General features: G+C 41.3%; 2 protein-coding genes across 2 annotated transcripts; one reads left to right on the forward strand and one right to left on the reverse strand.

The window, feature by feature from the left end:
• Positions 1–1,528: 1,528 nt before the first annotated feature.
• Positions 1,529–12,987, reverse strand: zdhhc8a (zDHHC palmitoyltransferase 8a; the record flags this gene model as incomplete). Its single annotated transcript, XM_083929456.1, has 10 exons — positions 1,529–2,821; positions 2,941–3,053; positions 3,615–3,729; positions 3,851–3,980; positions 4,072–4,163; positions 4,310–4,412; positions 4,707–4,879; positions 5,718–5,875; positions 5,976–6,097; positions 12,884–12,987. The coding sequence occupies 10 exons, from the start codon at positions 12,985–12,987 to the stop codon at positions 1,529–1,531; spliced, it is 2,403 nt and encodes an 800-aa protein (XP_083785582.1).
• Positions 12,988–15,076: 2,089 nt separating this feature from the next.
• Positions 15,077–16,201, forward strand: ora5 (olfactory receptor class A related 5; the record flags this gene model as incomplete). The annotated part of the gene is made up of 1 exon (XM_083930141.1): positions 15,077–16,201. One exon carries the CDS (start codon positions 15,077–15,079, stop codon positions 16,199–16,201), a length of 1,125 nt encoding a protein of 374 aa, XP_083786267.1.
• Positions 16,202–16,479: the final 278 nt, after the last annotated feature.

The following is a 16,479-nucleotide window of genomic DNA, read 5'->3' on the forward strand; positions in this document are numbered from 1 at the left end:
GTCTTTGTGAGTGTGTCGTTTTTTGCACCCCACTAAATTTACTGAGATATGTCAGTCAAATCAGTCTTGAATACTTTCAAGCTTTCCTCTTGTCAAATCTGCACCTCCCACCTGCTATAAGGTCAAGTGCAACAATAACTCACACGAAAAGCTTAAAGTGTCAAGTCTGGTCGTTTATGGCCTAAACAAAAATGTGAAATTGTCTATCACGGCTCAAGGTAATAAAAGTTCCCGTTATTAGAATTAATTCTGTCACAAAGCCCCTGAATGACTCACAAGCCTGTCCTGAGATGGAAGGTCAACCAGAAAAGCAGACGTTTGAAGCTGCTCTCTGAAAAACACAAATGGAAAGCTGTGTCACTAAATTCCTCATCTGACCCTTACTGAAACATGAAATACCACTTCACACTTGTACTTTTTTTTTGTCTAAGGCTGATTAAATAGGGAAAAAAAAGATAATGACATTTTTGCCTTGTGAAGTTTTTATATGACTCTTGATTTTAATGTGGACTACCTGTAGTGAAAATAAAACGCTGAGTGAAATGGACCTTTGAATGGGGCACACTTAAGCTTCCCCTGGTCATTTCCATTGCTTGTAGCCCTTACCATCAACGACATGTTGTTTTCTGGCATTTTACACACAATAGCATCATCTACTGGTTCTGACTGCCTCACCAACATCAGACCACACTCTGAAACTGTTCACTAGGGGGTGCCATGCCATGCAGAAACTGGTAATGCAGAGGCCATGAATCATTTGTGTTATTTTCAATCAACTCCCCATTACATGTCATAATTTCATTTTTTTCCAGCAGTGCGAGCATCACTGTTATAAAAATGACTATAAGTGTATTTTAACTCTATCTCCGTAAAGCATGTCAGCTGTTGAGTTGAGCTAAAATTATGTTGTGATTTGGAAAACGTGTACACAAGCATAATATCTTTGAAGCTAGATTGATAACCAACAGTAAAATGCATTTATCCTTTTTTTCTCCACAGTAGTAGGTTCTTTAAAGGTGCATAGTCTCATTCACAATTTCATTTTTTTTCCTTCTGTAGCCCTGTGCAGGGACCAGAAAATAAAGTAAAAACAGAAATCAAAATTACAAAATAACTTTATTCATATAAACAACTACAAAATTCTATTAAAACGGGTATTTTGCAGCGGGAAACATATTAGATGATATGGTATAACATTGTTTCACAAAGGCAATACCAAAACACATACAAACAGAAAATAAGTTAATCTGTATTCTTCACATAGCTCTTCTGCTTTGACTGAGTTTATAGAGCTCGCTCTGTTTGTAAGAGGAGGCACGACTATCCTGAGATTCACCCTTTTTCAGATTTGGTCAAACTTGCATGACATTTCAAGAATATTTCTAAGTTTATTCTCTGTGTGTTTTGTTACACAGCCTCCCACACAGAAAGTCCTGTATGGGGTCTTATTTAAATCTTATCTTAAGTATTTTTGGAACCCGTGAAGACTGAGACTAACACTGCATAGAGATGATTCAATCTTTTTTTTTTATTTCAGCGCTCCCAGGGTGACTGAGTCCTTCCCCTCAGAAGAGTATGTAAGTGAGGACCGTTTTGCAGTGGCATAGGAGGCGTATGAGGGGGCGGAGGAGGTAGAGGAGGAAGGTAAACGTGGCAGAGTGGATGTAGAGGAAGGGAGGGGTTGAGTCTGTCTGTCGGGAGGGCAGTAAGCCGGAGAGGAAGACCTGCCCTTGCTTTGCAGGCTGCTGCTGCTGCTGCTCTGCAGGGGAGAACTGGACGTTTTCGGGCCTCTAGTCAGAGATGATGTGGAGGAGCTGGAGAGAGGTGAGGTCCTCAAGCCGTAACCAAGGATGCCTGTGCTCATCAGAAACTCCCTGGAGCCATAGGCTGGAGGAGTCGGTCCGCGGGATCCAAGAAGTCGGATGTTGTCTGGTGGTAGACTCCTTCTGCTGGGGATGTCATAGATCCCCATATCTGCACCATAAAGGGCTTGGGATCTGGCTTGGAGACGCAGCATCCTCTCCCTCTCCTCCATCTCTCGTCTCTCGTGGATAGATGCCATGATGGTTTTTGAAAAGTTGTCATAGCGTACAGCGGCCGACTTCTGAGGTGTCAAACCCTGTGGACCAAGATCCCGAAGGCTGTCTCGAAGACTTTGAGAGGTCATATCTCGCATTGTCAGACCTGGAGGGGTGAGGTCTCGTGATGTTACGCTTTGGGATGCAAGGTCTCTCGGCATCAGCCCTTGAAACGCCGGAGAGGGGTCTCTTTGAATGAAACCTTGGAAGGAAGGTGAGGGATCCCTTGAGGTGAGGCCTTGCAAAGAAGGTGAGGGGTCTCGAGGCTGAGGGGATTGTCTGGTGACGCCCATAAACACGGGACTGTAGGCGTGAGGAGGGGTCCGCTGCACAACAGTCCCATCTGTGCCCAGTGCCATGAAGTGAGGGTGGTAGCCGACTGGAGGAGCCCCTCTCTGAGCCAAGAACTGAGGGTCTGCAGGGTTGATGATGTTATCGTAGGAGAGGTTGCTGCTGTGGTTGGCCAGCAGGCTGGAAGAGCTGATGATCCTTGGTGGGGGATTGGATCCCAAACTGTCACCATGCATGGCATGTAGCTGGGATTTGCTGCCGTGGCAATTGCCGTATTTGAGGTTGAGAGAGCGAGAGTTTAGCGTCAGAGAGTTGAGCTGCAGTGAGCTGGAGACGGTGTTGGTCTGGACAGGAAGGCCGGTCTGCTGGCTGCCTCTCCCAGGGCTTTCTTTAGACTCAGAGCGGCGGTCAGGACGTTTGTCGTGCCCTTGTTGCTCTGATGTCTTCAGCAACTAAACAACACAACAAAACCAAACAGCAACGTCTGTTAGTCAAGGATAAAAACCAGGACTTGGATGCTGAGTATCTTGCTCAAACAACATAACAAAATAATATCAGATTGGAAAGCAACCTGCTCTGGAGGAATGGGTGACGATCCTCTGGATATGGCTTCAAGGACTGGTCTTAGCTGTGGCACAGTGGGAATGGATACTGGAATGATGGATTTGGTATGGTGTCCCATCTCTGGAAAAGAAAACACTTTGTGGTTAATTATAAGATATGGAGTAAAGATATTTTATATTTTTCTTGTTGTCAATTGTCCATGAAAAGACCAAAACCAGTGTTTGTTAGTTGGTTCCTACTGAAAATATAAAGTCACAAATATATATTTAAAAAAAAAAGACATACATAAAGACTGTCCTAAAACATTACATTATAAATAGCGCATATGTTTGGGACTACTTTTAGCTGCAGTTTAATACACATTTGGTGCACCAGGAGGTGTTTGTGGGATTGACTCAAAACTGCAGTGCCCTTGTTCATGATAAACAAAAAAAGGAGGTCTATGGCGCAGAAGAATAAGCTGTTTCAGGCTCTGGCTACACAGACAACAATAGTTTATAGAATCAATTCGTTGTTGGGTTTGGTCTTTCCATGGGATTTCATGGAGGTATCCTTGAATTGATTCTGCAGGCTTACAAATCAATGTATCCTTGATGTGTTGGTATCTTTGTCACTATGCAAGTATGTATGCTGTAAAAACAGGTGTCTGGTTATCACAGTGTATGTGTCATCCTACAGTACCATCCATAACAGCTAGTTGGCTTTTCAGCAGGCCGTGGTCTGGTTTTGGTGGCAGTGGTGGTGGAGTTTTCAGTTGTTTGATGTCTGACAGCTCGACAGCTCCAGCTGAGGTTCGCTGGCAGGAGAGAAAAACACAGAGAGACTTGACAGATCTTGTCAACTGAGGTTCCAATCCTTGGATGATGTGAAAGAAAAGATTTAACTTTGAATTTGGCATGTAATCTGTTCAAGAGTACTTTATTTTGTAGATCCTGATTCTGTATCCCATTGTCCCTGACTTTCACTGGCCTCTGCCTTTCAATCTCTGGTCTGAGGAACGGAGGCTGAACGTGGATCACTGTTTTCTTACAGGGTCTCGCTGTGTAGCTGGTGGCACATTACAAGCAGGGTGTCAGCCTGTGAGTTTTAATAAGGCTTCATGAAAAACTGAAGATTAAGTGGAAGAAGTGGCTCTTACTTTGGAGAGATGGGGCTGCAAACCAGATATTCCAGGTTGTTGCAACAACCGCGTGTGAAAGGATTTACTCCTCCTTGAAACTTCCCAGTTACCTGTGGGATCATGAAGTGATGCATTACACCAGTATATAATTCATTATCGTACACATGTAAATAAATGATGTGAAAAAACGTATAATACATTTGAAAAAACACCATTGTTAAGTCTTAAAGATCTACTTAATGCAAATCAAACTGACTTGTTCATTGGTGGTACGTCCTCTGGACACCAGGTACAAGTGGAATCCAGCAAGACCAATGACTGGAATAAGAAACAGCCCTGATATACTAATCACTACCAAACTGTAGATGATGTTAAGGAAAAAGGCTTTATAGATGTCTTAGACACATATTTAAAGAGACAGGCGCTACATTGGAGCATTTCAGACAGAGGGTGAACACAGATATATTCAGACAGACAGGATGAGATAAATTGTTTGTTTTGAACATTAAAGCATTTAAACATGTTCTATTAGAAACCCAAAATGCAAGCATGAACTTGAAAACGACGATTATATAGGACATTTGATACATTTACTCAAGTAAACGCACAGGCACACACACACAGACACAAATATTGCGTATTCATAAGGATACGTGACAGTGCAGTGCAGCTTCCATAATTCGTCCATGTGGTGCAGGACGTATATGAGGCCAAAGCTGAAGACGCAGATCATGTGAACTGTCAGTGACAACAGAAATAGGAAGAAGTAGCGGTAGTTTCTCCTCCCGATGCAGTTGTTCACCCAGGGACAATGATGGTCAAAGTCCTGATGGGAGATTGTGGAAAAAGAAAACACAAATTAGAGCATAGACGACACACTGAGTCTAAATCAAATATTTTGCAGCAGAGTATCAAACATTCATTAAAAACTTGTGGAATATCCACTGTGCTTTGTAAATACACTTAGTTAGTTTAATGCAGGCTGGCTGAACCCTTTTTCAAATTGCATTTCTACTGAGACTACAAAGGATCTGAGAAAAGGATTAACCTGATTAATGAGATCTCTCTCTCTCTCCATCACACTCGGTCCATCATTCACTCTGCAGAAATCCCCTTTATTATTGACTTTACCCAGACACACACACTGCTAAACTTGCTCATGAGCGATACTCACTTTTTTCTCCTGATCTATCCATCCATGCCTTTATCACTCAATTTCCCCCATTTAAACGGTTTTGTTTTCGCGCCTGTACCGTTTTACTTACTATAAACTTTAAATGCCGTGTCTCCTCTCTCATTTTTAAAAGTTCCCTATTATGCTCACTTTCAGCTTCATACTTATATTTGTTTTTTTGTTTCTTTTACTGTTTACATGCTTTAATATTCAAAGAACGCTCTGTTTTAGCCCCCCCTGTTCTGTTTCTGTGCACTGTAGTGGCACTTGCTACCTATATATAGTACCGTTATGACATCACAACTTTACAGAAGTCTTGACGGCTTGTTTAAAGAAAGACTCTGAATACAGGCTGTGTGATTTCACTGTGGATTGAGTGTTTTAATACTTTCACAGTATTCATATAGCAACTCAACCTGCTTTATAATAATAAAAAAGACACAGAAGTTTTTTTACAGTATGTTACCTTTAAATTTGTCTGTGCACTAACCTCCACACAATGATCACAAACACTGCAGTGGGAGCAGCGTGGGGGTCTGTAGAAATGACACGAAGCACACCACTTCATCCGCACTTGGACGCCCTTCACATCCACGTTCTTATACAGCGGAGCGCGAAACTCATCATCCTTGTCCTCATCCTCGTTTGCTGTAAAACAGCATATGATATTGATAAAAAAAAGAACCCTTCCACAATAACAACAAAAAAAGTCTTCTACTGTAAGCACAACACCACTTTGATTACTAACCCATTGGGAGCACACCAGCATCCATAAAGGTTGCCATGGTGAAGTTGGCCAGCACAAAAAGGAAGAGGATGGCACAGCATGGTGGCACAGCAGGGCAGATGGTCACAGCCAGCCACGGGCATCTGAATATACAAACAGAGGAGGGACAAAAAAGAAAAAAACATTTCCTGTACTTGTCACTGAGTGTGAGAATTCATGTATTAAATCAAAGGTTTTACAGCATGTTTGAGTCTTGCAAGCATCCATCCCATGGAGGTGGAGGTTAACACAAATCCGGACTACAACAAAGATATTAAGAGATAATCTTCATCCTATTTATTCTGATGGGAGCAGTGGATCCCAAAAGTAATTGTTGAAAGATAAGCATGTATTTGTGCGTGTTCAACAGTGACCACAACAAAGGATTAAATAACGGGGTCTCTCTTCGCAGAGTTTCTGCACCCTGGCATGCAACTTACTGAAGTAGGTCTGGATGCTCGAAGGGCTGCAACTAACTTTTCTTTTTCATTATCAATTAGTCTTTAAAAAGTCAGATAATAGTAAAATACTTTATGCAATCATAAGCTCCCCATTCCCAAAAAACACTGTAAAATTGCTTGGTTTATCTGACAAACTGTCCATAACCCAAATATATTCAACTTACAATGATATATATATAAAACTGAAAAAAAAGATGCAAATTGTCACAATTTAACCAGCAAATATCTGGAATTCTTCTTCACGTATGTATTATATTTTCTTTCCCTTTATAAATTACTTCAACAATTCCTCTAATATTTAAATGCTGATAAGTGATTTTCCAATCATATATCTGACAAAAGACAGGTATCACAGAGTGTTGTGGTGGTTAAGGATTACAGTGTGGTGATCCCACCTTAACTTGTCAGGCTGTCACATCACAGTTATGAAAAAGCCTTTCAAAGATTGTTTATGTTGGGACTTGTTCCTAGGTTCATGTTCTGCTTGTCCCTGTTTCAGAAAATTGTAAACTGAATATCTTTGGGACTGATGGCCAGAAAACGCAAGACATTTTAAGGCGTCACCTTGGACTGTGGTAAACTGTGCTGGGCATTTTATTCTTCTGACATTCATAGACAAGATATTAATGGCTTAATTGAGTGAGTGAGTAAGAATGGATGAATGAAGAAATGCAAATAATGTACTATCAAAACAAAAAGTTTGTACTATCAATAATAAGTAGTCAGATCAGGCAGTCATTAGTCATAATTAAAGCTGTAGAGTTGAAGCAAATGTTAAATGAGTGAATCTGCAAGAAGACAAAAGCAGATAAATTCATATCTGTGGAATTAAACTTCTAAACTAATAAAGGATTTTAACCAGTATAACATCTTTCTGTGTGGCCGAAAATCTTGAAGAACGATCACTTATGTCTTCCACTGTGTGTGTGTGTGTGTGTGTGTGTGTGTCTGTGTGTGTGTCTGTGTGTGTGTGTGTGCGTGCGTGTGTGTGTGTATGTGTGTGTGTGCTGAATTATACTGGATGGAAGTATGATTATATCTCTACTGTGTGAGATTAGAGGGAGGGGCAGTGTAATCAGGTTACAGTGGTAGACAGAGGAAAAGATTCACTGGATTATAACAGTGTTTGATTGAACATCACATGTTGAACCTGCTTATATATACTGTGTGGGAATGTTCTATTTCAATAATCAAATGGTAGTTTTTAGCATTGTACAAGTACAAATGGAGAACAATGATAATCATGTACCCTATAGGACTGTTGAATGGAAATAGTATAAGCAGTTAAATCAATGTCTGGTTCCATTTTCTATATAATTCAGTTATGACTCCATGGACAATTCAAGCTGTATGAGTGATTTCACAAAAAGTATTATCAAAAGTTAAAACACTGACAAAATTAAGAGTCATCCGCCTCAATTATGTGGTTCATCCCAGTGCAGCTCCGATCCCCAAACCCCCCGGCTGGTTTTAGGCTATGGGGGAGGGGTCCACCCCCTTGAGAGGAACGCCTGCTGATGCCATGCCAGCTGCAAACCCAGTAATCCCTGGATTAGGATCTCTGGATTACAGACCATTTCTGCCAGACCAGTACATTGTACATTTCTCACATTAAACACACATATTGTGCAGTCACCATATATCACAAAGCATGCTGCATACTATACATCATGGCATAAATCATTAACTAGCAGTAGTCTATACCTACAGGCGACTCCCTCTTACAGCAGATGATGAGGGAAAACTGGAAATAGAACACGAATTTCTTTGTAGAACAAATTTAGTATTAGGAAATTATGAGGCCCGTAAGAAGCAGTGAATGTGACAAAAAGATTAAGGAGCATAACATGACCCACCCCCCCTTAGGCTGCTTTTCAGGATGTGTATCAAACTTCTTCTCACCAGCCATGGTCCTGTTTGACATGTGCTTAAACTGTCATAGCTGATCAGATACATTAATCTGTGTAACTCGAGCTGTTAGTTACAAAACTCCTCTCATCATTCCACAAAAGATAAATAATAATCAAAAATAATGTTAAATTATCACCCTGACAGGCAGACATACTCTTTCTGCATACATTTCAATGCATTCACCAAATTGGCTCAATGTGACAAATACAACCGTCTCCAAATCAATGACAGTGCTGCAGATGAAACGCTGAAGGTGAAATGGGAGCATGCAAAAGTTCATTTGACTGATTTCACGTGGAATAGATTACAGCGTTGATGCCTCTGCATGGACGGCAAGCCTCCATCATCGGTCTGCGGCCATCTGGACCGCAGGGAGAGACAGTTCATTACACTGCGGCGCAGCAAAGACAAGCCCCACCTAATGAAACGGCCCGAGCAGAGCTGTATTAAATCACACAGAACTGTAAGCTGCTCTCGCAATCTGCACTCATCCCCGCAGTGGGTCAGTGGCACAGCAGACACTGCACAATTGGTCAAGCAAAAAGTTCCCTATAGTGCTGGCAGCCAGGACTTCTTTTGTAACATATTGTCACGGTTACATAAATAATATCTCCTCGCCATGTGATCTGTCAGATTTTCAGACACCACATGAGTACAGAAAGCACTGTCTGGTAGTGGATACGTTCCCACAAACTGTACAATAAATCTCCAAAGAGCGTGTGTTCACTGTGTCGTGGGCAATAAAGATGGAGGTAATCTAGTGATGTGGTTGTGTAAAACTTCGAAAAAAGGATTTCAATGGCAATTTAAGCTTTGAAGGAGCACTGTGTAGGATTTAGGGGAATCTATTGGCAGAAATGGAATGTAATGTTCATAATTTTGTTTTCATTATTGTATAATCACCTTGTATGAGCCCTTCATATCCACATAGGGAGCGGGGTCATCTACCACAGAGCCCACCATGTTGCACCGCCATCTTTCCACAGTAGCCCAGAATGGACGAACCAAACACTGGCTCAGGGAGAGCTTAGTGTTTTTACGTCGTGTCAATGACTTTTCTCTACCAGTGCTCCTTAACCTGTGTATACACTATGAATATATTCCATTTGTTGCTACAGTGGCCGCTGGTCAATAAAGGTTATATAGTTAAGTATTTCAATTTACAATGCAACTGCCAAACATTTCACACATAAACAAATAATTCACATGCTTTCATAGTCGGTATTCTGAACAGTTCACTCAGCAGATGAGGAAAATGTTCGGAGTCTGGGCTGAAACAATTAAATGAACAAGGTACATTTTTCTTGGCCTTCTTGATGTCTGCACTCTTTGTTGGGTGTAGGCATCCCGCCCGAGTTTAACAATGAAGAAACCTTATAAAAACTAACCCAAACAAAGTTCACGGTCAGAGGAACAAAAGCAGGAAACCGGTAACTGATTCCTTTTATCAGACGACGGAAAACACAAGAGCCTTCGCAATTTTAAAGGTTGTTTTCCAACGCTACCTAACCGACAGCGGAAACAGAAATGGAAGCATGCACGCTTCAACTACAAATGCACATACATACACTCATAACTGCATGAATATTACCAAACGAATGTTCTATGACTATGACTTTAACTTCCCGGTTTGTGGTTAAAATTTGGGGTAAAAGTGTTGAACAATATTAAAAGTGACATAACAAAAGGACACAAGGCCTGACTGGACGTCATTCAAGTGTGTTCCCATAATTCACGGTAACCAGGGTAACGGCCAAGGTGATGTTATGGAATATGACAAGCGCTGTCCCTTTGATTCATTGCTACCAAGGCAGGGGGCTGAACAGAGTGTGGCACCCGTCAGTCGAGCTGCAGCTGCTGACTTGGCAGACACACAGGATATCAAGTTATTGGTCTAACTGTGATATTAACTGTCCGTCAACAAGGCACTGAGTTCCTGCCAATTTTCAGCCGAATGCTGATACGAATTTGAGTCCACTGAACGTACTTCACAATGGTAGGGTAAAAAAAACAACTAGTAAAGATACTCACTGGTCAGTCAGACAGTGAGGTTTTCAACTACTTTCCTTAAAGGTCCCACATTGTTAAAAAATGAGATTTCCATGGGGTTTTTTTTATTATAAAGCAGATCCAGGTGTTATTTAAATACTTTGAAAGAATCAATCAGCTTAATCCACGGAGAAATGCACACAGCCTGTATTCAGAAATTGTGCCTTTAAACAAACTGTCAGGAATTTTAATTTTGTGACGTCACAACTATACAATATATAGGTAGAAAGGGCTGCTACAGGGTTGTTGCCGTTATTACCCGGCTGCTATGAAGGTACAGAGAGGCAGAGAGCGCAGATGCAGTAGACCCAAAAATGCTGCCCAATCAGAGCACGCTGTAGGCATTTTTGGGAGGGGGTCAAGAGACAATCACTAAAACGGAGAGCAGAGGGTAAATACTGGTATTATCAGACAGACGTTATGATAAAAACAAATGTGTTTTTTGAACATTAAAGCATGTAAACATATTCAAGTAGAGACCCCAAATATTATTATGAAACCGAAAATGAGCAAAACATGTCTCCTTTAAAACGTTTAAAGGTTGATGTATAGTCAGTGTGTGCAGAGACTCACTGTGGTCTCTGTGGTTCATTTTAAGCCTTGCACTCTTTTCTACTGTACTGTGTTAATTATAAAGATTGTCAGGTTATAAGGTCATTTCAGCTAAAATGCAACCCTTGTCCCATAAGAAGCAGCGGATTCATCACGTGTTCATTCAATCATTTACAGTGTCCTGGTTTTGCTGGTTTAGCAATGCAGTCCCAATTAAGCAGTCTTTTCTCAATCTATCATGTCAGCAGGTCATTGATTTCTCTCTCTCACACAGAGGATATATGGGGTTCATCAAGTTTCTCTAAACCTTTTGTGGCCCGTGAGCCTTGACGTCCCAGCGGTCTCACTTCAGCAATTAGAGAGCCATGAATTTGAGTGTGACATATTTTTGTATTCTAGCAAGGAGAGCTCCAAATGGATGAATCATTATCCCAGAAATGAATTTGCCTGATACAGTAAATGTACCACATAATGACATTGATCGACACATCACCTATAACCACAACTGCAAAGACAATCCCAAAGTAGAGACAAGTGATGATATTCTTCTTATATGATGTGGTAATCAAACTGAAGACTAAATACAATTTCACTGAAACCATTTGTTTCTTTTGAGAATATCCAACAAACAATTACCTATAACGCAAAGCTTTTTGCATATCATTAAAGAAAGGAAAAAAATAAATAGGCTATGTATTTCATAGTGAAAGTCGCTCCAACGATTGTACACTGTACTTTATTGTTGAGGAGTAAGTTACAATGTATGCATCCATTATTTTTTAAGTTTATTCCCCAATGCATATTTTATTGTTGGGTTTTGGGTTCACTATGTAACGCTTACAATACAAACATACATGTATATCTGCTGATAGTAAATTCAAAGATCCCAGACTCCATTTTTTCCAGATGGGGGGATCACATAGCATTGGCAAGTGGATCCTAATCCCATACTGCCAATCTGGTGTCAGAGTCCAGTGGAAGCGGTGCACTGCTGGAGGATACGGGAGAAAACTAGGGCAGATATGGCTACGGAGGTCAAGGGTCAGCTGACTAGTATCGAGCGGATGAGGTGGGAGCCTTGAATCAGTAAGTCAAGAGTGGATATCAGAGGGGTTTTCATATTGAAAGTAGGGTACTTTAATAGCCGATACTGGTCTGCTTGTTTTTTTTTGTTTGTCGCTCTTAACGTACATAATTAAAGCCTTTGAAATATATAGATAAATATGACTATAGTGCATTAAAAACTGGATTCGAGGGTATTATGGGATATTATATTTCATCTTTTTGTCCTGCATGGCAGCGTTGGCTTGAGCACAGTCTTTTCAGCCTCCCACTAGTTTCCTGCACAAATAGGTCAAAACATGGAGGCTAAAATTAACCATTTCAATACTTTCACCAAATTTTGCACGTAAACATCAATTTCAAATCAGGTTTGTCCGACACTGCTGCAGCGTGATTACCTACTGCTAAGTTTATGATACATAATGACAGTTTGGTCCATGTTGATTGTGGGTGGCTTATCCCTTAAACTGTGCTTACTCTGAGTCCTCAGGGTGCACTGGGCAGGCACCCAGCCTAGCCCACACTGAGTGCCAAGCAGGTCAGATGTTAGACGCCCCTGGTGGGTCTGCCAGCAGGGTGAAGTCAGTGAAAAAGAAAAAATGGTGCTCTTCTTTTACACTTGTAATTCAAATACTGGTTTGGTCAAGTTTTTAGACAGTGTAAAGAATGTGAATAATAGCCCACTGTTCAATATTCAGCTTTTATCCTCAAAATCCACATGCAAAAAAAAACATGTTTAAATGAAAAAAATACCTGATGCATGGTGGATGAGGAGCGATGGGTGTCTGGATGAATGGATGGATGGATTTTTCTGCGGAGAACGCATGTCTCCAACTTTTCAGGGCTCGCACTTACGTGAAGACGAAGAACAGGGAGGTAGAGCCGACCAGAAGGCAGGCGGCCGTGCACACCGGGATGAAGGCGCTGGGTTTCAGTGAGTCGGTGCCGCTGGCGGGCATCCTGTCCTCTCCGCACTCATCAGAGTCTCATACTAACGAAAGCGACAGCGCGCACGCACACACACACACACACACACACACGAGCACCTGTTTGTTTGTTTGTGTATCTTTGTTCGGACGAAGCCCTTTGCAAAATCATAGTCAAAAAGGAGGGAAAAGAAAGAAAAAAACAACCGTAAAGCCAAAGCCCGCAGCGGCTCTGCTCACTGCCGCATCCCGTCCTGTCTGTCTGTCCCGGCAGGCAGCAGCGCACAGATGCCGCCTCTGGTTTATCCTAAAGGTGGAGCTTTCACTCGGGAATCACGTGGAGCACTACTAGGCCTATACTAAGAAGAAGGAAAAAATCGATTTCCTGGCGCGCCATCAAACTCGTCAGCCGTGTCCAGTGGTTAATAAATAAACGCATAAATAAGACCAAATCTTGGGTTCATGTTGTGGAAACTCTGGCCGGTGTTTATTTTCCTCTCTTGTAATTCATCAGGAAGATCAATGGAATAGGTTTCAAGAGCAAGATCAATTAATTAACCACTTATTAGCATTTACAACTGCACACTGCTTTTTAGAAAATGAGAAACCTATCAGAATATATCAATCCTACCAATACTTATAAAGTATTAGTGTATGACTTATTAACAGCGGTTAGACAAGTATTCAGATCTTTTACTTGTTAAAAAATACAAAAATTTTGAAAAACCTCAGTGCATGCATTCAAAATATACTTAAAAGTCCCAAAAATAGAAGTGCTCATTATACATGATCACTCATTTCAGAATAAAACACATTATATAATTGGATTGTAATCACTGGTGCATTAATGTGTTCTTCACTATATTGTTGCAGCTGGTAAAGGTGGAATTGAATGTACTTGCTTTATACATTTTATGGGTTGATTTTTATTTTGTATTACTCAGCTTTCAAACTTAAACCCACTCTGCAAACAATAAGTGCAATAACTCTCAAAGATTGTGTTGTTACACCAAGTTGTCATCGGTTTTTCACAATTGTATCTTTACATATGTATCTGTGGTTGTGTTGTCTGTAAATATTGAATTCATCACTGCAATAAATCTATTTAGTGTAGTTTCTGTACATTATCCAGCTCCTTACATTTGATTTCTCTAGTTATACATTTTTATACGTGTATACTATTTTTTTTATTCTTCTGTGTGGTCTGTTGCCATGCGGATTCTCTTTGTGTTTTAAATGCAATGACAATTAAGCGTCTTAGATTTTGACTTTTGTAGTATAAAACTGAAATACTTAAGTAAATAGCACTTAAGTACAGTACTTGAGTAAAGGTGCTTAGTTATGTTTCCAACACTGCTTATTAACTATAAATAATGTCTTAGTTGCTAATTTGTGGCACCAAAATTGGCATCGGCTGTAATCTTAAAGCAAATGCCACAATACTCAGATTGCATACGTACAGTGTGGTACAATTCAGTTAGTGTTTGTTCATTTCCAAAGATTAAATCACTCATTTGTCTGGCCATCGGGTGTAAAATCAGTGGCTGCTGCTGCTGCATGGAGAAATAATTGGGCAGTCACTTTGTGCAGCTGTAAGTCAAGATGTTAATAGCTCACACACAAAAAAGAGTTGAGATAAAATTAAGATCTCAACTGCATGCAGGAAGGCAAAGCAAGTTTATTTGTAAAGCACAGTTCAATAACAATGAAGTCCACTCAGATAGTTTTGTCATATTTCGCAGAGAAGCATTGAACTCACCAATAACAATGGTGAAATGAGTGTCAGGTTTATTAGCTGGTGTAACATTTTGTTTGTACTTTATTGGAGTCAAAGAGTTTTAACTGATGGCTTTTCAAGGGTTTCTTCAATTGCTCCTTCACATTATAGTCAATTTGTCAGGGAAAGCTCCTTGAGAGGGCATGGCATGAGAGATACACCTCTATCTCAGGGGAGACTACATGAAAATGGCTCAGACATTAACTCTACAGTGTGATTGGGCCTGGCTTCTCACCCTCCTCTATAAATGTCCAAAGACCAGTGCATCCCACATTACAAGCTTGTAAAACTGAGACCAGTCGACTGTATAGTGAAGACTAAGTGATTACCTGATCTTGTGAAGCAATGGATGTAGAGGAGTTGATTGAATCCATCATCAGAGCATTTATGTTTCTGGCAGGGATTGTGGGGAACAACTGGCTGGCTTTAAGTTCTCTGCCCAGGCAGAAATCTGACATCCGCACAAACGAAGTCCTTTTCATCAACCTTGCCCTCTCCAACCTCATCACCAACTGCCTAGTGGACCTGCCCGACACCCTGGCAGATTTCGCCGGACGTTGGTTCCTGGGGGAAACCTTCTGTGGCGTGTTTCGTTTTTGTGCCGACCTCTCTGAAACCAGCAGCATCTACACAACCTTCTTCATCAGTGCATTCTGGCACCAGAAGCTCGTCGGCTCCCTGAAGCGCGGAGGTGCACCGGTGCAGCTGGACAGCCTGAGCTTGGTGTGCTGTCTGCTCGCAGGGAGCTGGACGGTGGCTGTGGTCTTCAGCATCCCACACTTTTTCTTTGTCGCAGTAGAGAGTGGAAATGAGAGCCATGAAGACTGTATAGATGTCTTCCCCAATGCAATTGCAAGGCAAACATATGAAGTCTTTTATCTAACTTTGGCGAACGCTCTTCCTGTTGCTGGGATTGTATTTACCAGTGTCCAGATTGTCATAACTCTGCTCAAAAACCAGCGACGCATACAAGGTCATAACTCTGACGCTACCAAGGAGGTGAATAAGGATGAAAACAGAAATGATGATGGATCAGCTAATACTATTTCTGATGCAGGCACCTCAAAAAATCCCAAAGATTCTTCATCCCTAACCAACGTTTATACAGGTGTGCCCGCTTCTTCCTGTCCAAATGGAGGGCTGTCCGTTCACAGCTCCACCCTCATAAGGGAAACAAACACAGACGGCAGGGTTGGACCTACACCAAATCTTTCAATGCCCAGCCAGATGCCAGCTAAGCCCAGCCCGAAATCAAGCACTCAGGTAAGGGCAGCCAAGAGTGTGGTGGCTGTAGCCAGCGTGTTTCTGGTCTGCTGGCTGACTCATCTGCTTCTGCGCATCACCAGCAACATCCACACCTCGTCAATCATTGTGGAGGTGGCCAGCTACATTGCAGCCTCCTACACCTGCATCATCCCCTACATATTCCTGCACGGAGTGAAAAAGCTTTCTTGCTCATGCAAAAGGTAGAAATGTGTACATCACAGCCAAATCAAAATCTTTCATTTGGCTCTTTGATATATAAAAACATCCATTACTTGCAAAAGCCATAGCCTTATCCTGTCTGGTAAATGTTTTGTATGGTATAATTTATTGGCACTTGTCTAAGTGTGCTGAATCACTGCGACATTAAGAAAAATCAACCCAGCTTCAAGTAAAAATTTAATATTTTCACAAGGCTACAAATTGAGGATAATTGTGCACAACAGTCCACAGCTAATTGGAAGGAAATACTTTAGCAATTACAT

Source organism: Echiichthys vipera (assembly GCF_963691815.1).
Source record: "Echiichthys vipera genome assembly, chromosome: 16".
In the NCBI taxonomy this organism is placed as follows: domain Eukaryota; kingdom Metazoa; phylum Chordata; class Actinopteri; order Perciformes; family Trachinidae; genus Echiichthys; species Echiichthys vipera.